Raw genomic sequence first — 23,013 nt, 5'->3', positions numbered from 1 at the left:
GAAAGTGAAAGCCTATACACAAGCAATTTTCCTTTATTCTTAAACCAATGCCTGCTGATATGTTGATCTCCTAATTTCTGTTCCATTTTTGAACAGGAATGAAAACAAAATGAAACGAATTAGTAAACTTCTTCAAACAGCTCATGTTCTGCTCAATTGAACGCGTACGCACAATTCAATTGGCAATTTTATTTGGTAGAAAATCTAAGTTAATCATTTTAAAAGTAGATCTTATGATTTCGAAGTTCTTTTCGCAAAAATGATTCTTAAGAGAGTGCAACTCAGATGAAACAAGTCGGTATTTATTCTGCTTTTATTTACTCCTTTTCTTTGTCTAATTTTGTTGAATTGGAAATATTGGCTCAAAAGATTATCTTTTACGAGCTCTTCGTTACATCCTAAAAAAAAATTTGAAAAATTTCTACGTAGTCATGCTTTTATTTTACAGCAGACGAAAACTTCATTCTGTACAGAGAATTGAATTAAAAAATTTTGATGCCAGTTTTTGGTTTTTCAATATTTGTATACGGTCCTAGTTTTTTTTTTAATTTAGCGAAAAAATTGAACCATACAACTTTTTTCATTAATTGAGCACTATGAAGAGTACGTAAATGCGATGATTACAATTTAGATATTTTATGTTTCATAGTAATTAGAAGATTGATTAGTGGCAAATGTGTTAAAAGAGAACAAAGTGTTGCAAACAACTTTTCAACGCGTTTTTTTGTTTTCAACTGCTATTGTTTCATTTGGTCAACACGGTTTCAGAGTAAAAACAGATGTTGAGAATGATTTGAGTAGGTAGCTGTAACAAAATAATAAAAGCATGAGTACTTAAATTAGCAAGTACTTTTCTTAGGCCCATAAACTTAATGCTTATCAGCCTAAATCTTGAATTCCGCGACAATTTCTCCTCAACACTTTGGTGCTCTAGGTTTTCAAATTAAAGTATCAAGTTTTCCATCAATTCGGTTACGTGCAAGAAAGCCGACGTTACAAAGAGCCGACCTTGATTTAAAGCCTTGAAACCTGACTTGATTTAAAAGGAACCGAAACCAAAAAGTTGTCTCTTATTAACCTAGACTGTTAGTTGAGTAGAAAATAATTAATTGGGTTAATTGGTCTCATTTTCGGTTGTGATAGTTTCATATCACTGAAGCAAACTATTGGATTGTGCGTGCAGGACTGTTGAAGCGTGCAGGAAATGGGTGCCTTGTAAGAGAGCCGATTGAAAGGGAGCCCAAAATTTATTTAAAATATTATTCGATAAATTTTGCAGCCAATTAAATTGTCTTCTGAAATAAGGCTACCAAATTCTCAACCAATCACAACCGAGTATTTGAGAAACAAAATTTAATTTTTTTCTAGTAAAACCAATTGAACGTGACTTAAAAGATATTTATCTTGAAATTATCGCGGGCCATGGTCAAGCCTCATCAGCTTATGGGACTTGATAAGAAACTATTACAAGACCAATTAACCCACTTAAGTACTTTTCTTGGTATCAACTAACAATTTAGTGTAATTAAAGGCACCTTTTTCCTTTCGGCTCTTTTTAAATCAAGTCAGTTTTCAGCGCTTTCTAACGTCGACTCTCTTTCACATATCCGAGGCATGGCCATGGCCCGCGATAATTTCAAGATATTTAATTATAAATTGGTTTTCAGTTTTGATATACCGCGAATCTTTCATATTACTAATTGTGGCCTTAGACGGGAAAAACACAAGCTATAAAAAATATAGGAACGAAGTTAAACACTGGCTGACGTAAGAAAAAGAAATTAAAGACAACGTGAATAAAATTAGGAAATAAAATTGTAGGCTGGGGAATATAAATTTAAAGGACCTTGGTTCCTTTGCACGCTCTATGTGTTTTGAAACTCCTTCTCTCTTCATAACAGCAAGCCCTGCCTCTGATTGCCAATTCAAGTCAAGTCCAGCAAAAATAGCCCAAAAACCGTCTAACATTTATGCTCAATGGTGTAACCAAATTCTGCTGCGTTGCTCAGATTGTAATTGTAAGATTTGGCTCGTCAGTCATTAATAACAATATTTAATTTTTCTGAAATCTTCTGCCTTGAGGAGCCAAGAATTCACACATTGACACTATGACATTATACTGTCATTGAGTCAAAACTTCATTGAGTTTTTCTGACATTTTTCTTTTTTCTTTGGCACTGGTGAGGATTTGTCGCTTCGTATTTTTCATGGTCATCAAAATTAGATCTACTGTATTGGATTGCGATTTGTTATTGACCAGTGCAAATTTGCCATTGTTCCAGTGAGACCGATAACACAGCGTAACAGAAAATTACTCGAACAGAGACAGCTGCAGAAGTATCTCTTCATAAAATAGTATTCTAAAAATTTTTAGAGTCCAGGGGGCTTTGGAGCCAGGCTACTATTAAAAAGTTTAATTTTATTGAATAGATCTGTGCCAGTTGAAGTTGTATTGTTTTACGATGTATAATCGCATGGCGACGCACAATTTTTCAACGTAGTTAAAAAAGACTTTTACAAACAACCTCAACCTCTCTTAAAACACTCATCTGCACGTTTTAAAACGACGAAAGTCAACGGAAGTCAATTTCTGGCTGAGTATCAACTTCTTGCATTTTAACTTCTGGCACTGCAGACCTTTGGCACTGTAAAGTGTGCACATGAAAGTCTTCTCTCTGAATTCTTCTCTTTTAGTCGTGATGCTAGTGAAATGACTTGTTTTCAAAATTTCTGTATTTTTTCCGTTTCACTACGTTGTAAAAATTTTTTGCAGAGTGATTCATGTCAGAGCTCCGGCGATATAGGAATTTGCTATAGAAGTTGCGATTAGATGAAAGAAAGTCTTCTCTCTGAATTCTTCTCTTTTACTCCTGATGCTAGTGAAATGAGACTTGATTGTTTCTGTGTAATTTTTTCGTTTACCTATGTTGTGTCAACTCTGTGCAGTGTGATTCATATCAAAGTTCCGCCGGAATAGTAAAATTGCGATAAAAGTTTTGATTAGATGAAAGAAAGTCTTCTCTCTGAATTCTTTTTCTTTCGTGATGCTAGTGAAATGAGATTTTTTAATATTTTGATAATTTTTGCGTTCATCTATGTTGTACCAACTCTTTGCAGTGTGATTCATATCAAAATGCTAACGGAATCAAAAAACTTTTAAAAAAATTATTTCATCCATACTTTTGCTCGACGCATGAAGAGACCGTGATGGACTTAATTTGGCATATGAACAGAATTTGTTTCGTCCCATGGACAGACTGTGATGGAATTAATTTTATTTATGAACAGACCATGTCAAAACCCGTGAAAAGAACGCTATGGACTTAATTTGGCTTATGAACAGACCATGGCTCCATCCATGAAAAAACCGTGCTCGAGTATATTTGGCTTATGAACAGACCCATGGAAAGAACGTATTCGACTTTGGTTGGCTATGAAAAGACTTTTGCTCGACCCATGAAAAGACCGTGCTCGACTTTATTGGGCTATCAAAAGGCTTAGCTCGTCCCGTGAAAAGACTTTACCTAAGTTCTGTACCGTGTATTTATAGTCAATAAAGACCTCCCTACTAGACTCATAAAATCTTTTCATATGTCCAGGTCTAAACCTGGGTTGTACTTTTCGGAGATGCGTGGCTACTACAATTACGGGAAAACCTATATACTTCCATGGGAAGCAGAGAAAGGGGTAAATTTGTCGGAAATAACTTTTCTTCTTACGGCCAACCAAATTTATTGCATTCATCTCGGTCGAATTGCTGCGTATTTTTGTCCTAATGTTGGCTTGCTTGTTGTCATAGAAGGTTGTGGTTGGATATTACAATTAAAATTTACTAAAGTTAGTGCAAAATTATCAGTCTAAGTTGATAATTTTTCTTTTCTTGTAAAAATTGCGGTGAATTTTTGTCTCTGCCGCATTCAAAGCAGTCACCGTACAAGTGTACTGAACATATAGTGCTATAATTCTCACATTATATATACACACTATGGTACACCTGAAGATTTTTTTAAAAGCATTACGAAGGACCAAACAAAAGAACATTTTGATTTCAAATTTGTTCTCTAACAACGCGTCAGTACACCCTTCGCTTTTTTAACGTCTAGCAGACGTTTTGTATAGTTTACATACAGGTTTCTAATGACATCAGGGCAATTTCGTTCCAAATTTCTGACACTTTTTCTTCTAAAGTTTACCAGAAAACTGTCAGTTTTTGTAATTCTTCTAACTGTAGCTCTGGAAATTTAATCGCAGCAAGACACAGCCCTACGAGTAACACCGATACGCTCCAGAGAGGTTACGAGATCTTTTAAAACATTGTTAACTTATTTTCGGATTTTTTGACAATTTTGGTGGTCTTCCACTCAGTATTTTGGGCTCCAAACTGTTATTTTTCAGATATCATTTGTATGTATGAAGTGCGCTGGATCTTGATTTTAACTTGCGTTGTTTTGTTTTTTCTTCTTTGAAAATCCGACATCTCATAGCGTAACAACTTGGCAAACAGTGAAAGAACATACGGTTTGACCATCTTTTCTGCTTAAGCGGAGAAGTTGAGAACGAAATTTCTCTTAAAACTTCTAAATTTCACATTTTTTTCACGTCTTAGATCAATTTCTGCTTATGAAGCACGAATCACGCGTTAAAAGTAGAAATCATGCTCATGCTGTACGTAGCTTTTTGGTACCATAGTATAACTCCATAAACTCGAATCCAAATCTTACCAAATATGTCAAGGTATTATAATATGTGAAAGCAGGCTAGATAGTCGAAATGAAACATAAACCAAGAAGAAGGTTCAGCTTCCCTATGATGGTCGGATATTGAGGAAGAGGCGAAAAAATCTTTACTGCGCACGGACAGAAATGAGCTTTATCCGACACTTAAATGAGCTACCCAGCTCTTTTCGGCAATGCGGCCTTTCGACCCTTTGAGTTGACTTAAGTATTGCCGTGTATACGAACTAAACTTAATGTACCTATATTAAGTTCAGCTTGAAATTAAGTTCGGCTGAAATTGAGTTCAGCTCGAAATTAAGTTCAGCTAGCGCTACACATTATACATAGGCCTTAATATTAGCTATGCTGAATGTAATAATATTACATAAACTGAAGCACAAAAACAACGATCCTACTACGGTTGCTGTTAAAATATGTATAAGATATGAATAGACGCTTGCTGAGAGAATGAAAAATTATATGCCAAATATGCAGTCTTATGCGTCATCGCAAATATTGTATCATTTAATGCTTTCAATTTTTTTTGGTTATCTTTGAACTATTGGACGTGGTCTTTCAAAACCCTCTTAATGTCACGTTGAACTTTTGAGTTTTGATTTGACGCTAGTTTTATTATGAGCAACATTATTTCTCCAACCGATATTGCCTCAAATTCTAACATTGAACTGCAATCTTCTGTTACAGTATACAACATTCCATTTCATATTTGGGAGATTATTCTCAAATTAGTCACTGCCAGTGATCGACAATTCGACACACTTGATAGACAGATTAGACAGTTTAAAACTGTGTTACGACTTAGGTTGGTAGATAAATTTTTTGATGAGACGATCAAGAATGCTGATCTCGGCTTCTTCTGGTCAATCAACAAAACCGAGGACATTGAGGTCGGTATTGAATAGTTGCTTAGAAGTTCCTTTTGATAATTTTAATTTATGTGTTTTTCGGATTCTGAAAATTTTTTCTGATTCTGATTCAGGCACTGACCAGACCTTAACTTTTCGCATTCCAACTCTGATTCAGATTCTGAACAGAATATGTCAGAGTTTGATTCAGATAATATCAGGGCCAAATGTAATATGAAAAGACAAATGTAATACGTTTTGAAAAAACATATTCGGATTCTGTTCTGAATTGCTCCCAAAGTTAGGTATGGGTGCATTTTGGTCGCTGACAAAAAACTGATAAACGTCAGAAAGAATCATCAATCTACTACTTATTTTTTGGGCTACCCGAATCGAGAGAGAGAGAGGATTGTTATCTTAGAATGACTTGCAAGAAAATTACAACTATAATTTAATTTAATTTAATGTTACTCAACAATGAAATTGGATAATTGTGGGCAATAATGGAGTTTACAAAAATAAAGAAGTAAGCAATTTTATTTGGGATATGCTTAAAAGCTTCCGAGCATCAGAGTTTTTGCCCCTACAATTAAGCTTATCAAGTTCTACTGTACGATTTCAATACATTAACTGTACGAATACTCCAGGATACTATACGCCTCTATCGGGGTTCGAATACGGTAATATGTTTTATAATGGCGTATTTCGAGGTCAACCATAGCATGATATAAGTAGACATATATTAATCTTTTTTGTATACAAATACGCAGTTGTTAGGTTATATCTCTAACCGCTATTGGAAAATTAGTATTTGTATTATTAAAAACATTTCGACAATTTTGGCAAGAAAGTCTGCGTCTGATCGTCTGGATCATTCTTTCTACCAAACCGACTGCGCGATGGTCGTTCGCTGGTGCATCTAATATGTTATTCCTATGATTATCGCTAGAGTGTCGGATTGTTGTACAAATTAGACTCCGTGCTTGATTGACTCTGATACTTCTCGGTACACTACGATTATTCATGTAAGCGTCAACAAAATGTACTACGTAATCGCTAGATGTACTGAATTATACTTTTGCCGTCGGAAATTTACTGAATCGAACTGTTGCTATTAATATATAGAATTCTGACTGTGATCGTCTTGTATCGGTACTGCAAAATGTAATTGTTTTTCATCGTTTGGCACAACGAACATTTCCAAGGGTTTGAATTTATAACTAAGTAAAATCGGTCTTAAATTCTTCTATCAATGTACAGGGCGGGCATTCTGCAGCCTTTGCAGGAAGATCCCTGTTGATGTATGGCCAACACGCGTTCAGTAAGAGATCACTCATGCCCAGCTACAAGTAAGTGACAAGTGCAGTGACTTGATCATCCCGTTTTCAATTGCATCCAGGGTTGCTACTTTGTCGTCCGCGCACAGCCAACAATTTTTAAAATGAAGGTCCGTCCGAAAGGACTGAATGTGTTTTGAGAATTCTCTGCAACTCTGTTCGTCTTCAGCTAACATAACACTGCTTATAACTTTCAACAACGCGTCTTTGGATGTCATCGCTGCAATAAAATTCTTATTGAAGTCGTTGCCAGAATTGTGAGGAATTTAATCTCCGTTGATGTATTCTCTGATGTGTTTGCCTTATCACAGGTTTGATAAGGTGTGCACTGCCAAAGGAGACGTTAGCGTAGAGTGTGACTCAACTTATTCGGCGTTGAACTCGTCTGTTGTTCCGTGTTTCTCGGATCCATAGCGTAAGGGTGAGGGTTTCCTGCTGCTCGCGTATGATCTATGGGATGGTTAGAAGATTGTGAGGAGCGAGTAATGCAAGTTTTTTATTCGGTAATTGAGCCGAATTTTTTAATTAAATTAACACTAACCTAATAAAAAATAACCTAGTAAATAATATTGGAGTTTTTAAGGAGACAACGTTCCTTATATGGAATGATCACTTATCTTTCGCGTTTATTTTCACCCATAAGTATTTGCAGCCTTCATAGATTTCAGATTATTTCATTCAGTTGTTAAATTTGCCGATGTTTGTTCAGCACCTAGTTTTTTATCACTATTGATTTTGGCAACCAAAATTTATTAAACTTACACTGAAATATTACGCGTGCTTTTCGGTAAAGTGTTTGGTGACTTCTATTCTACAAATATGATATCTGAGTCTGGCATATGTTGAATAATAAAATTGAACGGGATGAGCTTATCAATTCAACGATTTAGACAACTTTTATATATCTTTTTGGCTCTCTTTGCCTTAATTGCCGAAAGTAGCACTCAGTTATCAGTCACTTCAGCAGAGATAGTTCATAGAACGTTCTATTGCTCAAACGGCTCCAAAACGTTCTAATTTGCTTACAAAAAATTTTGAGGGGCAGTTTTTAGGAATCGAGATTTATATAAAATAGGTTTTTACCTAATGTGTGTTTGTTAAGTTCACCTGAAGTACCACCTATAAGTTCACCTGAAGCGTTGCATCTGACTCGCTTGTTTAGCGCTGGGTAAAATGTGCGTTTTCTGTATTATTTATTATCTCCCTCTGATACTTCTCAAAATGCACGTGTTGAAAGTTCAACCAGAAAAATATTGTTTGTTTTTTAATAAATCTCTGAAAGGATAACATAATTTTGCTAGACTGGGAATAAATTTTGTTACAAGATGTACGATTTCAAGAAATTCTGCGTCTGTTTAAATATCTTTTGGGCTTTCAGGTCCAAAGTTGCCGTTGTTTTTTAAGTTTGAGGTTTAATTCCTGAAAATGAGATATGGAATCCGAGCCAAAAAGTTTTTTTTGGGAAAAGACATGTTGGGAGATTTATCCGGAAGGTTTCTTCGTCAATTACTTCGAGGCACAATTGTACGGTTACTAAGTGGTCTGATTTTGATATTCTTGTAACAATAAATATGTCATCTAAGAAACAGTATATGTTGCTCAGTGTTGATAAAGTGCAATTCATTGCTTTCTGTAAACCGGCTGGAGAGTCCGTAAATGCGGGTTTTATATTATAGGGACCTGTGCATTCAAATCCGACGCTTCTAAAATTACATTGCTTTGAAGTTCCTGGATTCAAATGACTGTACGCGTAATTTGGATGTTGCTGAACCATACTTCTCCAAGCGTAGATTTGATTGCGTTCCGTATACGGTCCATTAGTACCTCGAGGTTTGGTTTTTAATTTTTTTTTGTGAATTACTTTTTTGAAAAATTTCTAATCTATTGCAGGTTGAATTAAATGATCTCTGCTTACCGCCATTAGAATTGGAAAAATGAAATAGACATCCCAACAATTTTTCAGTTTTCAATGGCATTCAGAAATTGACATTAGTTGACACGCTCTCAAGATGGATAGGTATACGCCTTTTGGGCGAGATACTGAAAAAAATCTCTGGCCAAAACTCGACTTTACGACGTGTTTTTTTTTTACTTTCCTAGTCGTTTATATCAAATTTGATTTTTTTAAAATGTTTTCAATTTGATGGGACATTAGTCCTCGATAGCGAAAATGAACTGACTTTTTTGGACTAGCTGCAATTCAATCCTCGAGAATAGGTCTCTGCCGATAGTTGGCTTGTGCCCGTCCGTTAGAACCAGTATCTACCACGAACTGAATTTCCAGCCGTTTGATTCAATAGGACAATTTTGTGATCCACGGATAGTAACTTAGTCATTAGAGATAGTTTGTTGTGCTGTTTGGTCTGTGACATTTTTTTTGCTTTTTTTGCAAAAGTCTTAGACTTTTGGCAAAAAATTTCATAAAAGATTGTCAAGGGATTTCGAGTCAGTTGAGGTTTCCAATTCATTTTTTCCGAATTTGATCTTCGAGTTTCTAGGCTTCTGGACTGTCCTTTATTTTTATTACGCTGTTGTCATCTGACTCGGAAGTATCTGACCAGCATTGAGCATTGAAATTGTTTTCGGTGATCAAATTCTGTTGATGATTCAGAGCATTTTTCCAGCAGCTCTTTGACTCTTCTGTTTGTATTGGAATTCGCATTTTATTGTCTGAAGACACTTCTATATACAGTAGCGAAAAGATTTTTTGCATATTTATTTTCCGCCATACCTTGTGCTTTGTGATCTTGTCATAAATTCATTCACAATTTTGACAAAAATTTAGTCGTTTTCTAGGCTGAAAATTCAAGCATTTTCTGTTATTGGCTCGTCCGAACGTTCCGCTCTGACCCAATGCTCGTGTCTTAGCTTTCCACACTGAAACCGTGTACCAAGACAAAGATATGATTAAATTACTGGGAATACTTTCTATGACGCTTTGATAGTGAACACTCGGTTCAATTTTTTTTTTGCAATTTGCAGGGCGCCTTCAGTTTAATACACGTCTTTTAAGGGCGCTCGTTAGATATTGCGAGTCCTCAAAAAAAGATGATTGGGTCTCTAATCAGTTCCAGTTCTCTAAGATCTGGCTTGCAATTCTCCGCTATCTCTATAATTTAACCGTAAATTGATCCACAGACTAATCTTTTACAAAATTACGACTCCACATTGTATAGTTGTCGAGCGTAATATATCTTTGTCTGATCTCGTGAATGTTCTCTCCGTTAGATTCCATAAATGTTTGACTTTAGTTTTCGCGTGCGGGCCCTGTCTGCCTGACTATGTAGATGTTTACGACCTGCTGTCCCAGGGCCTAAGATCTCCGATCTGCTACATTCAAAGGTTTATCAGCACACATTATTCCCATCAGTTTCTACAACATCTATTTTCCCTAATTGGTCTTTGTTGCGTATTCCGCGCTTGTGTTTCGCGTTTGATTGTCGGGGTTCGATCAAGAGTTGGTTCCTCATATATCGGTTCGATTGGAAGCGACACATTTTTTGGTTTAGGGCCCAAAAGTACTCCAAGATGAAAATTCTCTATCGCCAACAACGCTAGTTTCGGGTAGGATCTCCATATTTCCCGAGGTTTAGGTGGTGCTCATGGTTGTCTTTCCCAAATTGAATCCAAGCGCAACGGTGGTCTGGAGGCTTTTTGGCCGCGCAATTTTGTGATCTGCTCCTATTTCCGTACACGCGGATCGAGTGTTAACTGAAGGTAGCTCATACGATAACAATAATAATAATAAATTGTTCTCGAATAGGATGTACACTTACTTGCAACACATATGGTATAAATTATGTACCATAAAAACAAATATACTTGACAGGTCATCAATAGGTCAAAGAGGTCCCAGTCTGGCGATGACGAGTACCATTAGTGTAACAAAACTTTGGTGTGAATGCGTGCCGTATCATGGTAGGAGAAAATGGTGGGAAACCTCAAAACCTTTTAGATTTTTGAGCACAGCAAAAACCCCGTAGGTTTTTGTTAATAAAGCACGGCAAACAGTTCCAAGTTGTCTACTAAAAAATTTTCCCTCAAACTAGATAAGAGTTGCTAAAGTTCTCTTGCACTCATATGTTGCTTTTTAAAACAAATTTAGGTTAGAATTTTAAATTGAAGTTAAGTAATTTTCGTATTCTTACTCCCAACCTTTTAGGACCTAGGCCGCTGATTTTGTTTGCAGTTTTAATTTGCTTTGATTGGATTTTTTTTGCTTGCAGTGTAATAACATTTTTTCTAGTAATTACAAAATTGATACAATCAATTTGGCATTTTGCTCTCAAAATTTCAGCTTATTTGTTCGGTATATCAAAAAAGTGCATGACTCTAATCGAGTAAATGTGATTTGATTCTTGTTCCAGGCAAGTGGAGGTTGATTTAGGCTTGTTAAAAATAATTCTTGTAATTTGTTTTTTCTTACTCAAGTGGCAAATTTAGGATTTTGTTTTTTGTTCCATAGACTAGTACGCCAAAGCTCACAACAGGCTGCGCATACACTTTTTTGTTTATAACAATTGTTTAACAGTTAAAATTGATCTGAGCCGATAAAAAAGTCGTGAGAATTTGTTCAGTTTTGAGCAAAGGTATTTTATATGATCGCCGAAACTCATATTGTCATTCAATTCTATACCTAAGTATTTCAGTGATGATCTCTGTGTTAGGTTTTTTTCTGTTATCTTCATTTGTTGCAGTGAACTTCTCCCTCTGGATTTCATGTTCATAAAACAAGTTTATTCGTAGTTCACATTTAGTTTGTTTTTTATGAGGTAATCACTAAACAGATGCAAATATTGGCTGAAAACTTCAATTGTTGATTTCGCTTTTTGTTCAACAACAGTATCCTCAGCGTATACGGTTCAACAGTTCTGACTACAGTCATTATCAATATCTTTTATATACACAAGAAAAAGAAGTGGTCCAAGTACTGATCCTTGTGGTACCCCAAAATCAACTTCTGCAAAATTGGAGTATACATTTCCTGAATTTACCCATTGCTGCCTTTTGCTTAGAAAACATTTTAAGAAATTTTGCATTTGACACCTCAATCCCAAGTTGTTAAGTTTGTCCAAAAAATACTGTATGAAATACTGTATCAAACGCTTTTTTGAGATCGATGAACACAGCTTTAGTTTCTGCAATACCATCCTCCCAATCTTGCCTGACGCTCTCAATAAAAGATACCGGGGCGTCAACAGTGCATTTTTTTGGCCTAAACCCATATTGATTTTTGTTTTTTAGTTTAAATTTTTCCAGAAAACTTAGCATTCCTTTCTGAACCAATTTCTCAATCAATTTTCCTCTTGTTGGCAGCAAACTGATTGGTCTGTAATTTTCAGCCACTTTAGGATCTCCCTTTTTATACAGTGGGGTAATGACGGCTTTTTTAAGCAGTTCGGGAAAACGCTGTTTTCAAAACATTTTTTGACCAAATAGGTAAGAGTGGGGACAATAGCAAACTGTATTTTCTTGAGTATAAAATTGTTGAGTCCATCATAATCTGAGCTGTATTTTTTTTCAGGTTTTTGATTGTCACGGATAGCTTTTTTTTCGCTGATTTTGTTTACAAACATGCTATTGAGGCTTGTGTTCTTTGTGTTGTTTTTCCCCTGGAGCCAGTTTATCAGCTACTAATTTTCCAATGGTAGTGAAAAGTTTTTTGAAATTTTCAGTCTTTTCCTGCGTTAAAGTAGCTTGTTGTTTTTTTTGTGTGTCTCCTCTTAAATTTTTGATAGTATCGAAGATTGTTTTGGAAGTACTTTTGGAGCCTAACTAAAAACTTTTGATAAAATTTTCTCCTTCTTTGTAGCAAATTCCTAATTCTTTTAAATCTCTTTTTATTGCCATCTGTTTTCTGTTGGATGTATCTTTGATATACTTTTGCATTTTTGCTGCAAGGTTTTTAGTTGAGTTATCGATCCATGAATTATGTCTGAGAGCCTTTGATATTTTCTCTGGCACATAATGTTTTATTTCATCAATAAGAGTTTGTTGAAATTTTTCAAAAGCTGAGTCGCAGTTCAGGAGACAAAAGTTATCTTGCAAACCTTATAATTTGTGTCTCAGTTTAAACACTAGCTTTTCTAACGCAGAATTGTTCTCTAGAACAACCGAATTTCTGTAATACTCTTGCATTTTCAAACCTATTTCTTTCGTTTCCTCATCTAGTTCAGTTTGAACAGTGTAGTGACCATTTATTGTAGATTTTAGGATGTCTACTTGCACTTCCTGTGAGCAATATGCTAATCGGTTCTTTTTTGAGAAATAATGGTCTCCCTGGTGAATCCTGTCAGAGACATATTGTTAAGATCACAACCTCCGAGAATTTTATTCGACGTCGACAATTTAGCATTTGTTTTTGAGTGATCAATAATTAAATCTTCACACTTTAAAGGCTTCTGTTTTGGCTTGAATTCCTCAAAAGTTTTTGACAACTCTGATGAACTTGTATAAGGTTTGAGAAATACAACAGTTAGAACCAGATCTTTTTCATAATTTTTGCTTTGATTTTTGATTGTTAGCCATTGACAGTTCGTACTAGAAAATTTCTCTAGAACCGTTATCACCACGCCTTTCTTCGCAAAAAATACAACTCCGCCTCATTTGTCTATTTGCAAGTTGCACGTGTCAAGCAGCTGGTAACTACTAAACGATGAACATTTGATGTTGCTGTCATTTTTAAGCCACGTTTCGGTTAGGCATATAGCCAACGGCTGTGTTTCTTGTTGCGCCATAAAATCTCGAAATGGTTTGAATTTTTATAGATTGATCTGATGTTCTGCAGTAAAATAGTATTTTTCATCGTTTAAATTATTACAAGCTCTTAACTGAATAAGAAGATTTTTGCCACTCGTTTATTGTAAAATGAAACTCCCTGTGCATTCTTTTTATTACGCGGTTATCAAATCAAAACGAAAGAACACCGACTGGTTGACACAATTTTAGCGAATATCACAAAAAACATGTCTCCGGTCGAAATTTTGACAGTTTTTTCTGGCTTTCCCGAGGATTCATTATCAGTTATCTATCGTTACCTGCGAATATCACAAATTCCAAACGACTGGAAATGAATCTCGAGCTTTAAGCAACTACTCTGCGTATATCGCACTATTTTTCTTCCTTCTGATGTTTTCTTCACTGTTAAAAAATCCTGTGCTACTTTAGGCTGCGGATATCGCGAGCACTAAGGCAGAACATTCTAAAGTTTAATAAAAAATTTCATTAAAAAACCTCAAACCGAAGGAAAGACAGGCTGCGTTTATCGTAGTTATTGAAATGCACTAAATGTCGTGTTTAAATTATACAGGAGCCACAGTTCGACAATGATGTGAAGTACTGGTACAGGATTGCAAACAAAGTTACGGCTTCAGCTTATTGTAATCAAGAATTTTTGAGTTTTAGAAATGTGGCAGGTTTTTTCCGGTTTGGTATTTCCTCTGCTTTTTCATTTCAGGAGAATACTTTTCTTGTTCGTTTGATGTTAACGTTTGATCATAATTGAGGCCAAATTTTGGTTTCCTTGTGGCTGAGTCTCTCAACAAAACATTCTTGACTTTATTGAGGTCGTTGACAGAGTTAATGGGTTGGAATGAAGTTTCGTTTTGAGAGTTCCGGACCATAACCGATACTGCACAGTTTTTAGTGGACGATTCCCATCTTTTTAGCTTCACTGTTGACTTGCGCTTCGTGTTTTGGTAGCTCCTCGTTGATATACATGTTCAGATTGTTTAATGGGTTCTTCAACTTTTTCAGTTTCCTTTTTGCCACAAAAACTCGATCTTTTTCGTCAAAATACACGAACTTGCATATTATTGAGCCAGGAAAAACATGTGACCCCGTGCCAGGAAGAATATGGCAGGCTTTTATTCGATCCTCCCGCAGTTTGGTTCCAAGATATTTATCAAAAAAATCAAAGTATTTTCAAGCACTTTTCGTTGATCTTTTGAACCGAAGGGTGGATTACAAATGATCACTTAGTCATTGATAGTATAACATTCTTGTGCTCTCAAGCAATCGTTCGTCATTTGCTGCTTTTTTTCCATCTTTTGATTTTATAATTCCTGATTCTTGTTTGTTTCGACCAGACCAACCACAATTTTTGATAGTTTATCAACGGTTTTTTTGACAGATTAGTACCACTATTTATACCTGATGTGTCGTTTGCATAATTTCTTGAATATTCTCCAATGTCCATGACTTGACGTTGTTACCACACTCACCTTTGTAAATAATGCACCTTACATAACAAATAAATGGTAAAAGTGTTCGAAAAAAATTAATCTTAATTCATAATTGTTTGTTGTAACTGAGATATAATGCAACTTTATTGTATGCAAAAAGGTTTCAGGTTCTGATGTAAAAACGCTTCAAACACATTTTTTTTGTCAATTTCTAAACATTCAACTTGAGGTTTTTTGTCATACGTGTTATAAGATATAAGTTAAAATTGACGCAAGCAATGGTTTGTTTTCTATAGCGCAAGCTTCAAAGAAAGAACGAAAGAAGAATCGACTGTCTGCTGCGTTGCTCTTTTTGCTTCTGACGACCAGTAGGACTAAAAGACAAAAAATACGACATGTAAATAGTAACTGTTCCGGTACGGAACTTTTAAAGAGAAAGTTTTAGTGCAATCTTTTGTCTGTACGGACAGACAAAAGGCCGGTTGACAACAACAACGTAAAGAGGTTATATTTTAATAAAAGGCACGCAATAGTGTGTAAAAGTCAATTGCCGATTATAGAATTAATTAACCAATGGGCAGAAAGACAATTTTTTTTGGTAACGCGATCATCAAGTACGTTACGTATTTGATTTGAATCGCGTGCGCCACTAACTCAATTCATTTCAATTATTTCAAATAGCTTAATTACGGAGACAATAAATTCCTTTTTTTTGTCGGACAAGTTTAAATTGAAACGATTGTTTACGATTGTTTAGACTTTTTGGTTATCCAAATTATTGCCTGTAATTGACCTGACTGACTTAATTAACCAAGTATTGATTAATCAAAATTTGCCCCAATATAAAATTGGTTTATTCAAAAAGAACTTCTAAGATTTGCAGAACTTCAGAAGTGGTCCCAGGAAACTGTTTGAGATTAACCCTGGCTGGAGTATAAATTGGCTACGATTTCATTTCTGGGATAAAAATTTGCCGACGTTAGGTAACGAATTGCTGGTATCAAACTTGTTACCGAACATAAACAAACTTCGATATGTCGAAATCGAATTGGGTACTTGTGGGCTTTATGATAATATTTCTGATTTCTTGCGGGCAAAACAGAGAGATGTATTGTTGCTTCAAACTCTGGAACCCTACAGTGATGCCAACACGAGGTTAAAGTTAGAGATTGAACATCGAAAAATGATCTGCGAAATAAACTGTTTCTTTCATGACATTTTTCCTGTTGATGACATGAGTGAACAAATTTCAACTTTTGGCAATTTTTTGATGAACGCGCTTATTTCAGACAGACACGTTGCTCAATCCATAACTCCCGGAAGCGTCTATGATCATACTGTAGGTTTGTATAGTCTGTCCCATAAAGTTGAAATAAGCGAACGTTCGAAAAACGCCAAAAACGTGTAAATGAGCATCAAGGTGCTCATTTGAATGCCAACGTTTTCTCCATTAAGTTTTCATTCATCAATTTTTTCTACATGTTTTAAATTTGAACTTTGACCTTTGAACTCTAACCTGTGGCTTTTGAAACCTTCGCTTATTTCAACTTTATGGGACACGCTATACATACGTGGTACCATTACCAACCTTCATCTGTTGCAAATTTTACCAAAGTTAAAGCACTTGGCAGTTCACGGTCTCAATTCGTTATCAACTGTTGAGCTACCACAAATTACCGAACTATCAATTTATAACCAAGTAACCGCTGAAAATCTCTCCACAACTATAGAACGTGTCTTTAGATGTCTTCAAACTTTTCGATTCTACCCTGCGCTAGAAAGCCAGACAAGCTTTTTGAAGACAAAGTTCCAGCTTCCTAGATCTTGTAAGAACATTGAAACTTCTCAAAGTCAGTTGGAAATGTTCACATTAGCCAAGGATTTTGAAGAGCTTTCGTTAACAATTATGGAAAACAGATTTGATAGGACAGTTGAGGTCAACCGTGTCAGAGAATTTTCTCATAATTTGGTGTCACTGCAATTGAGGTATGGTTACGATGAAACAATAGACAAGCTTTTCAACCATTTGTTGGAGTTAGCTCATCATTTGCCTAAATTGAGGAAACTTTCTGTTAACGCATTCAATATTTGAACCAGAATTTTTCTAAAAACTTTCCAATTGCTTAAAAAGGATTTGCGGCAAAATCATCAACCATTGAGAAGTCTTGCAATAAAACATTTTCAGTTTTAGCTCTATTTAAACATGTTTTTTTAACTGCTCTTTAACGAAGTTCATAGCAATTATTGTAAACGTGTTGGTCTTTTTTATGCAAATTTTTTGCTTGACCGTTTTTGCGCTTTTTTTCTAGAACATTCTTTGACTTCTCAAGTGAATTTTTCACGCCTTCATTCTTCATTTTTGAGTGATCTCTATTGCTCTCACTCCGAAGTGAAAATTATTGCTAATAAAAATCGGTGGCAGTGCACCAGGTTAAGGAGAGGGAGATCAAAGGTTCGAATCCCGGCGGGGTCAAATGTTTTTCCCCCGCCTCTCGTTCGGGAGCAATTTTCCGACATTATTCGGTTAATGTTTAGAAATTGCTGATTGAGGAATGAATGCATTATTGGAGTTACTTTCATACCACTTTCCTTTTGATTTGTAAACACCTACAATCGGTTTGTGTTTTATTACTTGCGTTTAAACTAAGTTTGTAACAACTATATTAGTCCTGTGGCATTTTTGTACGCGATTTTTTGTTTGATCGATTATTCGTCTGACCCATTTGACTTTTCGGCCTCAAAAACTAGGGGGCTTTTCAAAAACAAATTGGACTGTTCGGCTTTTTTCTATGGAAAACCCATTTTCTGTGGGTTATTGGATTCCCGGTTTCAAAAAATTTTTTGGCATTTTCAAGAACAATAAAAACAAATAAATTAAATTTGGCAAAAAAGTCAACTCCGCAATTTGCGTACTCTGATTTTATTAGGTTAAAACGTGCTCTTCCAGCACATTTTAGCGGTTGTTTTGCATGCAAACTTTTTTTTGAAAAAGTTTTGTTGACCGCGCATTAAAACAGATCAGGTTGGTACTAATTATAGTATAAAGAGATGTTATTGATTGAAAGTTTTTCACCTTTAATTCACACTCTGAAACAGTTTTCTTGCTTCTTGAGTTCTATCAATTTTCAAGAATGGGGAAAACTTAGAATGGGGAAGAAAGAATGGGGAACTTAGATTCGTCAACAACAAGATTTAAACCTTGGCTCATGGTAAATTATGAGCCCAGAGACAAGGATATAAAAACCTGCTTTCAGGAGGAGAATTGTTCTACTTAATTTTCGATTTTCTGTAGCATATTGTGTGAATAAGCACCTCCCAAAACGAAGAAACGGATGTTTTTAGATTGAGGAGTCTCAGAGATAAAATTCTACTCTCATTTTTGCAAAAAGTTTAATTTGCTCTTCCTGCAGGAATGGGTTAAAAGTTTTAATATAGCTTCTTTTTCTGAGAATAGCTTTTTTCAATTTTTAAGTATGAAAACGGGCTAAATAGTAATGCATAATATGTGTAACCATCAAAACAAAAATGCGAATCCTAGTAGAACTCTGATACGGTCTAGCAAAAGGATGCAATGTAACGACAAAAAGACCCACAAAATCTGGTTGCTTAATAATTTGTTCGCTTATTTAACTAAACTTAGTAATTGCTGTAACATAAAGTTTTTAGTCAACACTTGCTCTGCTATGTTTTTTGTTTCGTCGTCTGATGCAAAGCTGGAGTCAACTTTTTCGAATGTTTCTTCCTCTCACTAATGGCTTTTGCGCGCGTGATGTCATTTCTTATTCTCTCTAGCAGAAAGTTTTAGGTCAATTGCTTGATTAGATTTTGATAATATGTGACTTACCTCACTCGAAAGGATGACTCTTGCACTTTAAAACTTAAGTTTAATTTGAATTAGTTTTAGGTTAAAGGAACTCATAAGTGCAATAAAGGTTCTAATAAAAAAGGCTTCTGCGGATTGAGTTCCAACAAGCTTCATCATCGTTTCGCTGAATGTTTTCACACAGCTTTTTGAGCGCCGTCGATATCTTTTTCAACTTATATCGGTATCTGGTTCTATCTCTATTTCGCAGGCATTCCAGCTGCGTCTAATAGTTTTTTCGTCTGGCTATTTGACTTTTTCCTCACAAAGACGGGATTTAACAGTTAAAGACTGGAGGGCCTTAAATCGCTGAGCAGTATCCAGCCCCCTCCCCTCCCCATATTTCACCCGTAGCCCCTCCACCGCCGCCAACTTCACTCACTAGTCGTTTAAGAGCAATTGGCCCGACGTTAGTAGAGCTATTTTAATGTAAAAAAGCGACGCTTATTAATGGTTCGTCAGGCGTATACCGTTGATTTTGAAAAATTAGTGGGAAAATCAATGAAGGTGGACGTCTGAAGATATTAAAACATCCGTGAACCAATCTGAAATTAATAACTTTAACAACCAATCATAATTAAAAAATTATCAGAGTAACCCAGTATATCACAATATAATAGCAGAAAGGTATCCTTCGTGAATAGTAATAAAAGCTACGCCACACAATCGACATCAGAAATTTTTCGAAGATGCGAGAAAATGGTTATCAAAAAATTGGTTATTATTGCTGAGACATAAAAAAAGTCCAGTTTATCTGTGTTGAAATGTTCTCTGAGGTAGTAATCGTGGCGAAAAAACGACCACTGGATCATTCAAAACGAAACTTAGATATCAGCAACAACAAAACTGTGATGAAGATTGAACTGTTCACAATTGTTGGTGATAATTCTGACGTCAGTGCTGCCTTCATAGAGGAGAATTTGTATGGACATGGCTTTGAAGGAGAACATTTCCCAATTTTCCATTATGATATCCAACTCATGAAACATTCAAGCAATTGCTCTATAAATTAGTAAGAGGAAAATTAAAAACAAAAGTTTTCAAAATAATGCGAATATGTCGAAGAGAATGTCGAGGTTTCAGTTCCTTATACAATTGGTACAACCAACAAGATTTAAACTATGGCTCATGGAAAATATTATTGGTTTAAACTATGGCTCATGGTAAATTATCACTGGCGACGCTTATTTTGGTTCCTCAGGCGTATAAAGTTGATTTAGAAAAATTATTAGGAAATTCAGGAAGGCGGACGTCTGAAGATATTAAAACTTCCGTGAACCAATTTGAAATTAATAACTTTAACAACCAATCATAATTAAAAAATTATCAGAGTAACACAGTATATCACAATCTAATAGCAGAAAGGTATCCTTCGTGAAGAGTAATATAAGATACGCCACACAATCGACATCAAAACTTTTTCGATGATGCGAGAAAATGGTTATCAAAAAATTGGTTATTTTTGCTGAGACATAAAAAAAGTCCAGTTTATCTGTGTTGAAATGTTCTCTGAGGTAGTAATCGTGGCGACGAAACGACAACTGGATCATTCAAAACGAAACTCAGAGATCAGCAACAACAAAACTGTGATGAAGATTGAACTGTTCACAATTGTTGGTGATGATTCTGACGTCAGTGCTGCCTTCATAGAGGAGAATTTGTATGGACATGCCTTTGAGGGAGAACATTTCCCAATTTTCCATAATTTTATCCAACTCACGAAACATTCAAGCAAATGCTCTATAAATTAGTAAGAGGAAAATTAAAACCATGAGTTTTCAAAATAATGCGAATATGTCGAAGAGAATGTTTGAGGTTTCAATTCCTTATATAATTGGTACAACCAGCAAGATTTAAACTATGGCTCATGGTAAATTATGGGCCCAGAGACAAGGATTAAAAAAATGCTTTCAGGAGGAGAATTGTTCTGCTTAATTTCCGATTGTGTGTAGCATATTGTGAGAATAAGCACCTCCCAAAACGAAGAAACGGATGTTTTTTAGTTGTGGAGTCTCAGAGACAAAATTCTACTCTCATTTTTGCAAAAAGTTAAGTTTGCTTTTTCTGGATGAATGCGGTAAAAGTCGTAATATAGCTGACTTTTCTGAGAATAGCTTTTTTCAATTTTTAAGCATGAAAACGGGCTAAATAGTAATTCATAATATGCGTAACCATCAAAACAAAAAAGCGAATTCTAGTAGAACACTGATATGGTCTCGTAATTATATCGAAAAATAAAGTCAATGAAAAAATTGACAAACAAAACTAATGTAATTTTGTTCGTTTTGTGATAAATTATCTCTGGGCTTAAACAGTTACAGCTAACAATTCTTTGCTAATAACTAAACTCTTTGCGTTTTCGGAATAACTCAACGGCTGTTCATCTAGCAAAAGGATGCAATGTAACGACAAAAGGACCCACAAAATCTGGTTGCTTAATAATTTGTTCGCTTATTTAACTAAACTTAGTAATTGCTGTAACATAAAGTTTGTAGTCAACACTTGCTCTGCTATGTTTTTTGTTTCGTCGTCTGACGCAATGCTGTAGTCAACTTTTTCGAATGACTTCTTCCTCTCACTAATGGCTTTTGCGCGCGTGATGTCATTTCTTTTTCTCTCTAGCAGAAAGTTTTAGGTCAATTGCTTGATTAGATTTTGATAATATGTGACTTACCTCACTCGAAAGGATGACTCTTGCACTTTAAAACTTAAGTTTAACTTGAATTAGTTTTAGGTTAAAGGAACTCATAAGTGCAATAAAGGTTCTAATAAAAAAGGCTTCTGCGGATTGAGTTCCAACAAGCTTCATAATCGTTTCGCTGAATGTTTTCACACAGCTTTTTGAGCGCCGTCGATATCTTTTTCAACTTATATCGCTTTCTGGTTCTATCTCCATTTCGCAGGTATTCCGGCTGCGTCTAATAGTTTTTTCGTCTGGCCATTTGACTTTTTCTTCGCAAAGACGGGATTTAACAGGTAAAGCCCGGAGGACCTTAAATCGCTGAGCAGTATCCAGCCCCCCCCATATTTCACCCGTAGCCCCCTCCACCGCCGCCAACTTCACTCACTAGTCGTTTAAGAGCAATTGGCCCGACGTTAGTAGAGCTATTTTAATGTAACAAAGCGACGCTTATTATTGGTTCCTCAGGCGTATACAGTTGATTTAGAAAAATTAGTGCGAAATTCAGGAAGACGGACGTCTGAAATAATTAAAATTTCCGTGAACCAATTTGAAATTAATAACTTTAACAACCAATCATAATTAATAAATTATCAGAGTATCACAATATATCACAATATAATAGCAGAAAGGTATCCTTCGTGAAGAGTAATAAAAGCTACGCCACACAATGGACACCAAAACTTTTTCGATGATGCGAGAGAATGGTTATCAAAAAATTGGTCATTATTGCTGAGACATACAAAAGTCCAGTTTATCTGTGTTGAAGTGTTCTCGGAGGTACTAATCGTGGCGACGAAACGACAATTGGATCATTCAAAAGTAATCTCAGAGATCAGCAACAATAAAACTGTGATGAAGATTAAATTGTTCACAATTGTTGGTGATAACTCTGACGTCAGTGCTCCCTTCATAGAGGAGATTTTGTATGGACATGGCTTTGAAGGAGAACATTTCCCAATTTTCCATAATGATATCCAACTCAAGAAACATTCCAGCAAATGCTCTATAAATTAGTATGAGGAAAAGTAAAACCTTCAGTTTTCAAAATAATGCAAATATGTCGAAGAGAATGTCGAGGTTTCAATTCCTAATATAATTGGTACAACCAACACTATTCAAAATAACGCAAAATAAACTATGCGTGACGTTTTGGTAACCAGTTTAGGAATTAACGCTCAAAATTAAAAGTTAGTGAAGTTTGGGGTAACCGCGGCGCGCCCTAAAACAATTTAGTGTGGGAAGAGAAAGAGCCCCACTTTTGAACTGGTATCACACCAATTATAAGCAGGTTTTACAGAAACTTTGGTGATTTGTCACAAAATTGACCAATTGAGGAAGCAAATTCCGTTTTTAATATCAAAACACGT

At 35.5% G+C, this 23,013-nt stretch overlaps 1 protein-coding gene and 1 long non-coding RNA gene across 2 annotated transcripts; both read left to right on the top strand.

Moving 5' to 3' along the window:
* The first annotated feature begins 5,085 nt into the window (after window positions 1-5,085).
* Window positions 5,086-16,433, top strand: LOC142341236 (uncharacterized). The gene is made up of 3 exons (XM_075392156.1): window positions 5,086-5,623; window positions 15,985-16,256; window positions 16,391-16,433. The coding sequence occupies exons 1-3, from the start codon at window positions 5,351-5,353 to the stop codon at window positions 16,431-16,433; spliced, it is 588 nt and encodes a 195-aa protein (XP_075248271.1). The 5' UTR covers window positions 5,086-5,350.
* Window positions 16,434-16,664: 231 nt separating this feature from the next.
* LOC142340788 (uncharacterized) lies at window positions 16,665-22,786 on the top strand. Its single transcript, XR_012759084.1, has 2 exons — window positions 16,665-17,135; window positions 22,291-22,786. It is a non-coding gene; the product is annotated as an uncharacterized LOC142340788 (long non-coding RNA).
* The last annotated feature ends 227 nt before the right edge of the window (window positions 22,787-23,013 follow it).

This window comes from Convolutriloba macropyga, chromosome 6, assembly GCF_964194025.1.
Source record: "Convolutriloba macropyga chromosome 6, txConMacr16.3, whole genome shotgun sequence".
NCBI classification, from domain to species: Eukaryota; Metazoa; Xenacoelomorpha; order Acoela; family Convolutidae; genus Convolutriloba; species Convolutriloba macropyga.
Note: the sequence above shows the minus strand (reverse complement) of the source record. Positions and strands in the feature narration are given on the sequence as shown.